Source organism: Carcharodon carcharias, chromosome 2, assembly GCF_017639515.1.
Source record: "Carcharodon carcharias isolate sCarCar2 chromosome 2, sCarCar2.pri, whole genome shotgun sequence".
Taxonomy (NCBI): Eukaryota; Metazoa; Chordata; class Chondrichthyes; order Lamniformes; family Lamnidae; genus Carcharodon; species Carcharodon carcharias.
The window spans coordinates 152822778-152834940 of NC_054468.1; the positions used below are offsets into that span (position 1 = coordinate 152822778).

The 12163-nt window shown below is 40.8% G+C and overlaps 1 protein-coding gene across 1 annotated transcript in view; it reads right to left on the reverse strand.

Moving 5' to 3' along the window:
• The window catches only part of tcp1 (t-complex 1), a 49526-nt gene that overhangs the window by 6458 nt on the left and 30905 nt on the right, over positions 1-12163 (reverse strand). The window contains exons 9-11 of the mRNA XM_041175486.1: positions 11325-11448; positions 6450-6642; positions 5770-5933 (exon numbers count right to left, since the gene is read on the reverse strand). Of these exons, the coding sequence (XP_041031420.1) occupies positions 5770-5933; positions 6450-6642; positions 11325-11448 (481 nt within the window). The remainder of the gene's footprint in view (positions 1-5769; positions 5934-6449; positions 6643-11324; positions 11449-12163) is intronic.

Here is a 12163-nt window from a genome sequence, read left to right on the forward strand (position 1 = left end):
AACTATAAGAAAAAAGTCACGAACAACATCAACCTCTCAACATAGTGTTTTCTGACTTGGCACAGGTCTTCGACTCTAAATCATGAGGCACTCTGGAAGGTTCTGCTGAAGCATGGGTGTCATCCAAAGTTCACTGCCATCATTCGCCTGCTTAAATGATACGTAAGTGACGATCCTCAGCAATAGATCCATTACAGACCCGAGGTTAAGACAGGAGTAAAACAAGGCTGTGTCATTGCTCCAACTCTTTTTTTGATCTTCCTTGCTGCCGTGCTGTCTGACCAGAGACTGCTGAAGTGCAGCTTATCAAATGGACAGTAAACTATTCAATCTTAAGACTCCAATCAAAAACTAAGACCACCCCCACCCCAGTCATTGAGCCAATGATGCTACAGTATCAGAAATATATTGGAAACGGATCTCCAGAGAATCGATAAATCGATATTTTTCTTCAGGCATATGAGAAGATGGGACTTATGCTCGACATTTAGAAGACCAAAGTCCTTCAACAGCAAGCTCCAAATGCATATGCCCCAGCCTCATTTGATTAGGATTCATGATGAGTGCCTGGAAAACCTGGAAGTTATCTTTCACAGAAGGCAGGTATTGATGAAGAAATCCAACAATGTCTGCAATCTGCTGGTGCAGCCTTGGGCCACCTGAGGAAGTGAGTGTTTGAAGATTGCAACATCAAAACTGAAACCAAGCTCATGGTTTAGCATGCAGTCATGATCCCTTCCTTACTGTATGGGGCAGAAACATGGACAATGTATAGGAGACACCTCAAAGCGCTGGACTCATACCATCAACCCTGCCTGCAGGTATTACATATTGAGCGGGAGGACGGACACACCAACAGTGTCCTCTCACAAGCAGGCACCACAAGTATCGAGGCTATGATCATCTGCTATCAGCTTTGTTGAGTTGGTCATACAGCTTAGATGTCAGATACCAGGCTCCCAAAGCAGGTGGTCTTCTCCCAACTCAATCAGAGCAGACACACCAAGGGAGGGCAGAAGAACCCCTTAAAGTATGTGCTGAAGGCTGACATGAAGAAATGCAACGTTGACATCAACTCCTGGGAGACCATCACCTTGGATTGAATCAATGGCGGCAATGTCCATGGAAAGGATTTTGAGACCCAATGACGACAAAAAGAGGAAAAGCGAGAAAAACACATCATGACCCAAACCAATAACTCACAAACAGACATCCCACAAGAGAATAAATGCCCTATGTGCCATAAAGTCTGCAGACCCCAAATCGACCTTATCAGCCACCTTTGGACTCATGGAAGATGATCATCATCGCTAGTGAGCAACAGCCAATAATAATAGATCACATACAATAACACATCATATTTATATGCAAATCTGTGTTTCTAAAGCACTTTGGAAAACCAATTTATATACCTGTGCAAGTTTCAGCCAAGCTCTCCATATTCCCTGGTGACAGAAGACTCAATGAAGCCCCTCACCCCCAACACACCCAGACTTGAAAAATCAGAAATCACCAAATGTGAGAAATTTCTCACCCCCAAGATTGGAAGAGGGTTAATTTCATGTGACGAAAAGAGATCCAGCCAGGGTATAATTAAACCAAAGGCTGACAGTAAGAATTCCAAAAAGAGGGGAAAGGTAGGAGAACCAGAATCAGGGCTCCTTGGATTACAAAGGAAATGGACATTATGATGAAAAACAAAGGGAGGGTGGATGATGCAAGTCAGGTGAATTCTTCAAGTGAGAACCAGGTCAAATGCAACAGGCTGAAAAGGGAGGTGAAAAGGAAAATAAAACTGACAAGGAGACAATATGAGAACGAAATGGCGGTCAACATAAAAAGGAATCCAATAATCTTCTACTGGCATGTAAATTGTAAGGGGGTATAAAGAGGTGGAATGGTCCCTATTAGGCATAAAGAAGGTGATCTATGCTTAAAGACACAGGACAAGGCTAGAGTACTTAATGAGTTCTTCGTGAATAGGAATCTGATGAAGAATTGGTAGGAGTGGAGATAATAGCGTGGAAATTCAGAGGCAGGAATGGCTTGCTATGTTTAGAGTATCCCAGGTTGCTAAAGGAATTGGGGCCATAGGTAGTGGAAGGCTCGTTTTACACCTTTCAACTTCCCTAGATATGAAGGTGCCAGAGGATTGGGAGTGACAAATGTGACACTTTTATTCAAGAAAGTGTGTAAGGACAGTCCTAACAACTACTGGCCAGTTAATTTAGCATCAGTGGTGGGTAAGGTTTTGGAACCCATAATCGGGGCCGGGGGGGGGGGGGGGCGGTGGAGGGGTCACCAGGCACCTGAAGAGGTTTGAATTAATTAAGGAGAGCCAGCACAAGATTTGTAAAAGGCAGATCATGCTTCACTCATCTCACTGAATTTTTTGACTAAATAACAGAGAAAGCTGATGAAAAGAATGTGGTGTATGTTGTCTATATGGATTTTAAAAAAGCATTTGTCAAAGTACCACAAAAGGCTGGTTAACAAAATTGAGGCTCAAGGAATAGAAAAGTCAGTGTCCAATTAGATTTTTAAAAATTGGCTTAAGGATAGAAAGCATCAAGTCATTTGGTTGTTTATCGGACTGCAGGATGGTAGACAGTGGTGTTCCCAAAGGGTCCCAACGAGAGTATTGCATTCAGTTGCTGGGACCACTGCTTCTTTTGCTACAGACTTGGATCTTGGAATACAGGGTAAAATTTCAAACTTTGTTGACGCTACCAAACTCTGAGAATGAAACAAATCGCCTGCAACGCGGCACACATAGTTTACAGAATGGGCAGATAAGAGGTAGATAGAATTTAATATACAGAAATGTGAGGTGATGCATTGTGGCGGATGGAATAGGGAGAGACAATCTAGGCTTAATGGTGCAGTGAGCAGAAAGACGAATTTGGGGGTGCATGTGCATTGATCTTTGAAGGTCGCAGGATATATTGAGAGAGCAGTTAGCAAAGTATAAGGGATCTTTGACTTCATAAATAGAGGCACTGAGTATAAAACCAGGGAAGCTCTGCTAAACCTGCATAAAGCTCTGGTTGGTCTCAACTAGAGTACTGTATTCAGTTCTGATCACCATATTTAAAGAAAGACGTGAATGTTCTGAGGCATTGTAGAGGAGATTTACCAGAATGGTTCGAGGGATGTTGGGGAATGGTTTTAGCTACAAGGTTAGGTTGAAAAGCTTGTGCTGTTCTCCTTAGAACAAAGTAGATTGAGGGCAGATATGATAGAAGTGTACAAGATTACATCAGGCTTAGATAAGGTAGACAAGGAAATGCTCTTTCCACTAGTTGATGGTACAAGGACTAGAGAACACAGATTTAAGATTTTGGGCAAGAGATCAGGGGGAAATGTGAGGAAGAACTTCTTAATGCAGCAAATGGTAATGATCTCAAACATGCTGCCCATGTGAAACAATAATTTGAAAATTGGATGGACACTTAAAGGAAACAAATTTGCAGGGCTACGGGGATCAAGTGGGGAGCGGGACTGACTGGAGTGCTCTGCGGGTAGCCGACATGCACTTGAAATGCGGAATGGTCGCCTTCTGCGCTGTAAATGACTCTAAAACAGTGTTGTAGGAAATGGGTATTTTTCAGGCTGGAGGATGGTATACAGTAGTGTTCCCCAAGGGTTAGTGTTAGGACCACTACTTTTTTTTTGGCTATATATAAATGACTTGGATCTTGGAATACAGGAGAAGAATTTCAAAATCTGCAGATTATATCAAACTTGGAGGAGTGGCACACATTGAAGATGATATAAATTGCCTGCAACATGAACTTTCCCCATGGCAACACCTTAGCCAGAGTCAACTTGCCAACCAATCAGCAGCCTTTTCTCCTGTAGAATGAATTGTTGTGATCTTTGAAATTTGGCTTGATGAGTGTAAGATGAAAAGCTTCAGCAACACTCCTCTCTTTTCAGCAATATTATGAGTGTGTTTTGTTAAAATAAAGGCGAGGTTAATGGCAGCACCTGTTATTTATTAAATGTTATAGTAATTTCAGTCAAGGAGATGCTCAGTTAAACACTAATAGCCAAAAGTTGCTGTCAAAGTTGCCTATGCAAAAATGTAATTTTGCTGTCTCACTATTGAGATGCACTGAAGGCTGTAAAAAGCTGCTGTATTTGTGCAATAGATACAAACTAAATTCACCACAAAAAGTCAAGTCTTGTTATTTCAAGTGTAAGTAATCCTTTTGACAATTGTTATTTATCCTCTGGCACTAAAAATCAACCATTACAAGTGTGGTGTTTCATTCCAATGATTTCAACAATATTCAAAATGTGTTTTTTTTTTTAAAAAAAACTTTTCCATCCAGTGTCTCTCAACTCAATCATTCCCTAACTACCCCGGACCACTCCTTCTGTACCTGACTTAACATTGAATTCGCTCTCTTTCTCAATCCTTATGTTTGTTTCCCAATCTTTAAATCTCTTTAAATTAAATGTTTTCTTTACTGCATAGTTATCAGCTTCCACTCTCAGCAACTTTGAGAGTAAAATGTTTTGAGTGGAAGGGTGCAGGAGAAAGTCCAACTAGTGGCAGATACTATTAGATGCCCAGTAAATTCTGTTTCTGTGTTCACAATCTGCATTTAAAAAGATTACATCCAATGCATTTTAATGGAGCTCTGACCGTGAAGTATAATTTTGGATTACCTCATAGCAGGAAGGGATGATTCTTGATTCCTCTTGGAGAATGAAGCAGTCAAATACTAAATAGCTTATTTCTGCATGGTTGTGCATATCTAAACTGGACACTTAGTTACCCACTTATTGAATAAACCTTACGGTGGCCAAATCATGCACTTTAACTGTTCAAATGCCCAAACCACCCAGCAGTAGTTTTGGAGCCTCACTCCCATCACAAATAGTAGATGGATAAAAAAATGATAAAAGCATCAATGCCTGGTTCAGCCAATCTGAAGCTAACAGGATGCATTAATCCCCCAATAAATTGACAGGAGTCACACTGGAGAAATTAATCCATGTGTTCTGGGGCTGGAGTAATATGGAAATTCTTTATTCAAGGTCTTTTACTTTGTTCAGTCATCATTACCACCCTCCTCTTCCACTTTGAAGTAGCCCAAGCTTGTTATGAGGGCCTAAACCTCAGGCTAAAAATGTTTCCACAAGGTCTTAATTGCCAGAAACAAATCAATCTGGCAAGGAATGAACGTCCATTATCAAAGATAAATAGCAAAATTGGCCACCCAGTTCTCCATTCCGACCCTGATGTTACCTAGGAGGAACACTATAATTTTCAAGTGCACCACCCTGATCTCATTGTCATTGGGTCAATATCCTGAAATTCCCTATTAAATTGCAAGTTGGGTTTTAAAAATTCAGACTTCGAATACTTCCAAGTAAATTTGCGTTTTTGTATATGTCCGTTTGTTCAAATACTTTCCTACCTATTCCTGCTTTTCCATTAGTATTCTGAACTTAGACTTTGGGAATTCTTGCATGAGTTTCTTAAATCCTCTGAAGCAGAACATTATTTCCCCACCATTGTGAATACACAACACAAGAACAGCTACCCAGATGATACTAGAAAATCAAGATGTTTGGATGGGTGAAAGTGAATCCACGTATTGCCAGCCCAGGGAGCCATGCAACCAGCTCTGAGGATTTTGCAAAAAAGTGATGAATAGATATCCTTTCACTGTGGTAACCAGTAAATCACCAGCAGTATAAAACAAAAGCTGTGGCTAACAGCACAAAATATCTGTAACAAAGAAATGTACTTACCATTTGAGATTTTTGCGCTCGGGGTTTACCTGGGCTTCGTTGTGGAATGCACGGAGTTTAGCAACCAGGTCTGTGGAATCCTGAGCTGCATTTACTGCCAGAGTCTTTGGAATAACCAACAAGGCTCGGGCAAATTCAGCAATTGCAAGCTGCTCACGTGATCCCTGAAAGGCAAAAAAATTTTCAACTACATTAGACATTCTTCATGACAACTTCTTCTCAATATTACAACTAAATAGGCACAATAATCAGTTACGGCTAATGTATTGCACAAGGCAGACTTTTTTTAAAATACCCCACCATCTTGAGCGGAGTGTTTGCTGTGATAGAAATAAAAAAGTCTTCTACCTAAATCTCAGCTTACCTTCTCAATCCCCCACCACATTCAACCATGATTAATTTATTCCTGCAACACATTTGGTTGTCATGATCTTTTGCTTGAACAATTAAAGGTTGTATTTTCAGATATAAATGCAGGGACCACTCAATACCCTCACTTGAGAGTTTAAGTTGCCAAGGGTGTTAACATTTGGTCAACAAAAGTTACAGTTCCTGAGCTTTAGTATGGGCCAAGGACACCATGAAAACAGGGCTTAAATAAACAATTTAAATTACCAGGAAGGAAAACATATTTAGAAAAATCAGCCCTTTTTGCAGAAATATCCAAATTAGACTCATACCAAACTAGTTGCGTAGTTCTCCAAGTAGATGGAGAGTGCAGCTTCCACAGCACCACCACCTGGTACTAACGACTTGGATTCCAGGACTCTCTTCACCACACTGAGTGCATCATGGAGGGAACGCTCCATCTCATCACACATGAAATCATTTGCTCCACGCAGGATGATGGAAGCAGAAGTTCGGGCCTTTGTGCTTAAAAAAAAGGTGAAAAAGCCACATCAAAATGCTAGCATGTCTTAATGAACAACAAAAGGTTCAACTCATTTTAAACCTGAGGTAATCAAGCTTAATGACAGGCAGGAGTCATGATTTCTAACACTGCATGCACTTGAGAATTTAGTTTTACAATAACAAAAATTAATTTGCTTTTATATGAAACTTGAATGTCCTAAGGTTATTCACAGGAACAGTTGCCTAAACAAATCTGACACTGAGCTACAAAAGGACATAATAGGACAGGTGATCAAAAGTTTAGTCAAAGGGCATTTTAAGAAGGAGAGGGTTAGGAGGGAATTCCAGAGCTTACCAACTAGGCAGCTGAAGATAGGTGCCAATGATAGAAACTGGAGTGCACAAGACACGAGGATTGAAATGTTGTAAAGCAGGATGGCATTTCAGATATAGGGAGAGACAAGACCATGGAAGGATTTGAACACAAGGATGAGAATTTTAAAACAGGCATTGCCAAACTGGGAGTAGATATAGATCGGCAATGGTGAGCAGGATATGGTACAAGTTAGGATAAGGGGTATTTCCAGGCTTTTTTTTTTAAATCTTAAGTCACTTAATTTAGTATCTCCGTAGCTTAAGAAATGCCCATTTTTGTTCAAGCAGGGTGCGGTTTTAGAATACACAATGGTGAAAAAATGATGTCTCAGAAAGGCCAAAAGTATGCAGGGTAAAAGATCAAACTGATGGTAGTACAGGGTAGCTTTAAACTTCACGAAGAGTAAGGAAGCTTTATTCTGCAAGTAGAATGCTGAAAGATGATGCTTCATTCTCCTGCACCTCAAAGCCTCACGTATGAGCAGCAAGAAGAAATCCTCTTAAGAGCTTGATCTTTATGCATACATAAGGAATATGACTATTTCCCAAACACACACAATGGGCAGAATTTTGACCTCGATGGGCGGGTGGGCCCGACCAACTCGACGGCAGGCGGGTAGCCGATCGCCGCTGCTGTAACGGGCCCCGCCGCCATTTTACGCGGGTGCTGGGGGGGGTGGGGGGCCAGGTTTCCCAACTGCAAGAGTGCACGAAAGAGCGCACATCTCCCTGAGGCTAAGTGGTGCCTCAGGGAGATCGCTGAAAGGTGGTGAAAGTTCAAAAGTAGAAAAATAAAAAAAATCATTAACATGTACCTCTTATGTGAAAATGTCACACGAGACGGGACATGTTAATGAAGTACACAAAAACTTTAGTAGAGTATTTTAAAACCGAAATCAAACCTCATCCTGCCACTGGATGAGGTTTGTGAAAAAAAAAAATCACTTATCTGCCTGGCCGTTGGGACCGTGCGCTGAGCCGGAGTTCGCATGAGCCCCTCAAAATCCTGGTTGATTGGTCACTTAATGGCCTTAACAAGGCCTTTAATTAATGGTGGGTGCATGTGGCACTGCATAGCGCGCCCGCCGACCGAAACATTGCAATGCCGCACATGTCAGCGCATGACATTTTAAGCGCTAACGTGCAAGCTCCACCACCTGCACGTCAGAAAGAAGATTCAGCACAATATAATTTTCTATCTTACCAATTTCTTCCTTCCCTTGGACACACTGACCAGAGCGCGTTTCCTTAATAGCGCAGTCTCAATGGCACCTGCCCAAAATAATCATTTTTCATGCAAGTACCTAGACACTAGGCCCTTCAATTCTGTAGGACATTGCAATCAATTTTGATTTCAGCTTGCCCAACATCCATTCACATGCAGTTTCTAGTTTTCCAGTAAGGATCAATGAACAGCAGGAACCTAGGATTCCCAGGGGCATCAAGGCGACAACAATGTCCCAAAAACCACCCCCAGCTGAGACAAGCTAATTAAGTACAGGCTAAAAAAAAATCAAACCCAGTATCTTTTCTGGTGTTATGGGATGCGCTTGCTCATAAATCACTGGGGCAATGAAAGCAGCATACATTTCATAAGACCCAATTATAAACTCCATGTTCACAGCTCAGACCCATCTTCTGATGAAGAGTCATAGGTACTCGAAACGTTAACTGTCTTCCTCTCCACAGATGCTGCCAGACTTGCTGAGTTTTTCCAGCTGCTTTTGTTTCAGACCCAATAAATCTATTTTTTTTAAATATAGTGAACCCTACAATTGTAACTCTCTCCATCTCCCATTAGCATCTCTCCTGATCTGATGGCAGCAGGTCATGATGTAAACAGGCATCCAATACTCAGTGGTGATGGGACAAAATTTGTTTGAGGCAGTGATTTCAGGAAGCTCATGTATTTTGGACATATGACGTGAAAAAGAGGGGTGTTTGGATAGAGAGAATGCAAGGCAAAACACCTGGAAAGTGTGCACAGAGATGGCAAAACACCTGGAAAGTGTGTACACAAGATGGCATTGATGGATAATATCTTGGACTGATCTCGCAATGGGACAGGCATTGAGGGCATGGGGGGAATAGAACTCACTGGAGAAAGTTTGATCATAGTGCAGCCAACCCTCGGAACAAGGATGGATGAAAGACTGATGAGTCTGGTGGATGTGCATCAAAAGCCTAATCAACAAGGGAAACCAAAGCAAAGGCTGACAACATACTTGTCCAATGGTCATACGCAGGCCAATACTCTGCACATCATTTAAATTTGATCAGGAATCAAACGAACCATTCCCCAAGTAATTAATTTGACATCAAATCAGCTTACTGGCTCAACACTAGATGCACTACATCTGAATGGGCAACAAAAATGGCTTTGAGTGATACATCTTGGGGGTAAGAATGAGGAGAGGCAACATAAACTAAAGGATCAATTCTAAAGGAGGTGCAGCAGGAGAGAGACCTGCGGGTAAATGTATACAAATTGTTGAAGGTGGCAGAGGAGGTCGAGAATGCAGTTAATAAAAGTATATGGACGGGATCCAGGGCTTTTTATAGAGGCAGACTAGAACAAAAGCAAAGTTATGGCGAACCTCAATAAAACACTGGTTTGGCCTCAAATGGAATATTGTCGAATTCTGGGCACAACACATCAAAAAGGATATGAAGGCATTAGAAAGGATGCAGCAAAGATTTACAAAATGGATCCTGGGACGAAGGATTTCAGTTACGCAGATAGACTGGAGAAGCTGGGAATGTTCTCCTTAGAGAAGGTTAAGAGATTTGATGGAGGTGTTCAAAATTATGAGGGATCTGGATAGGGAGAAACTGTTCTCAGAAGGGACAAGGAGCTATAGGACACCAAAAAAACTAAAGGCAACATGAAGAAAAACATTCTTAAGCAGCAAGGAGTTAGGACCTGGAATGCACTGCCTGAGAGTGTGGTAGATGCAGATTCAATCATGGCTTTCAAAAAGGATAATTACCTCAAGAGAGAAAGATTGCAGGGCTACAGGGAAAAGGTAGGTGAGTGAGACCAGCTGAGTTGCTCTTGCAGAAAGCTGGCATGGACACTGCAGGCTGAATGGCCTTCTTCTGCGCTGTACCTAGCAAATGATTCTATGAACTAAGTCAGAAACAAACTGACTCAAGAGATTCAAGAATTTTTTTTGATTAGGTTGATACAACAGATTTTATCTGCATTGGTACAGCTAACACAGCAGGAATATAGCAACCAAATCAAAATCCAAGCATAATGTGAATTCAAGAGGCAAATGTCATCACTGCTACTCTACAGATTCTATGGTGAATAAGATTGAAATAATAGGATTTCTGTACAGTCCATGCTCTGTTAAACACAACTGCAGTGTCTTTCAGTTGCAAAAGACTGAATATTCTCTATCCCATGCGTATAACTGCTTATACTACTGATGCAAGTGTAGCAGCAAATAAATGGGAATTTCAGCACTATGTATTGCAAACAAATCTTCAGATAATGTGCAATTCAATCAACTTAATCATATAGCCATAAATCATAAATATTCAAAGCCTGAAGTTCAGCTTAACTGTAAACCTAACAGTATTAACATGGCTGTTCATTTCCTGCTTGAAGGTGTTGGCTAAAAGGATTCTCCCAGTGATTTAGTTTGTGAAATACTTTGTGTAACAGTCTTACACATTAGGGAGCTCTTATTCAAGTCAACCAATCGGCAGACAAGAGTGTAACAATGGCCTCACTCCAAACTACAGACAGCAAAAATTATTCAGGGTTTTTGCTACTGATCAGTTGACAATATTCTTCTCATCTATGAAGCCTAAACACAAAAAAGCCTTTAATACTAACTTTCCAGGCTCACACCACTATATTGATAGAACATGAGCAGCCAATCTAGAAAAACTAGACCAGAGCAAATAATCACCAAAGGGAGCTAAGCTACAGCTGGTAATGCTGCAACCAAACAATTCATGAGTGTTTACTGCAGCAAACTGACATCTGACAAAAGTTCTGTTAATTTTTGTCAAAACTTTGGCACAAATTTCATTATGCACTTAAAACCCTTTCCTTTCACTGGAGTTGAGACTTAAACCTTCAAACTACTTGGTACAAATAATTTTTCTCTCCACCTCCTACAATAAACCAATGCTGCTAAGCTAATTAGAAGGGCAACATCAAGGAAGTAATCCTGCAAATCTAAATGTTCAAGAGCAGAAAAAATGTCCAAAGTGAATGAAGACTTTAAAAAAAGGCTTAAACAAATCCTTAAAAAGAAAATCTAGAGTATTGATGGCAAAGCAAACACATTTCACCCCCCACCCCCACTTACTTTTTAATCAGTATCAGTTCATCGTCACATATCCTTTCTTGAACCACTTCCTCAGCCTGGCCTAGCATGGAGGCTTCGAAAGTCTCTTCTCCTTCTAAGTTTGCCAGCGTTGAACACATAGTTGCTACAAACAAAACAAGAGTAAAAATGTGAAATAAATGCCTCTGAACTTTTCTCTGCCTTTATCTAATGCACCAATATAAAATGGTGCCATCAAAAGGAACAAAACACTCCTTTAATCAAAATAATAGGTGTACACAATTACATGTTAATATTGTCACATCAAGTCTTCAAAGGTAGAGATGATCGTTTCTGTTGCGTATCGGACCCTTCAGAAGACCCAACCCATGCTTATACGTGGTTATTGCATGGGAAGCTTAACCTGTCGATAGGGAGATTTGTGCTAATAGGTCCTTCCGAAAATGTCAGTATCAGAGACTTGGACCTATTGTGTGATACTTACCCAGATGCTTACTCTAGGCAGGTCCCAGATCAGGAAGACCTCGTTGCAAGGACAGAAAATGGTAGGGCCACAAACATCTTTGCAGTCAGGAGCAATCGCTCTTGGATCGCTGCTGACTGGAATGTTTTTGCCAAGATTTTGTAACTGCATATTTGACCATACTTTAAAGAATGTATAATTACACAAAACTAAATGCATATTCATTATAATCAATGAAAAAAGGCCCCTTATTCAAAATGGAATAGTGTTAAAAAAAACACATTTCGAAGTATGTGCAAAAGCAAAGTGCTGCTGATATTGGAATGATGAATCATAAACAGAAAATGCTGTAACTACGCAGCAGATCTGGTCGTATCTGTGAAGAGAGAAACTGAGC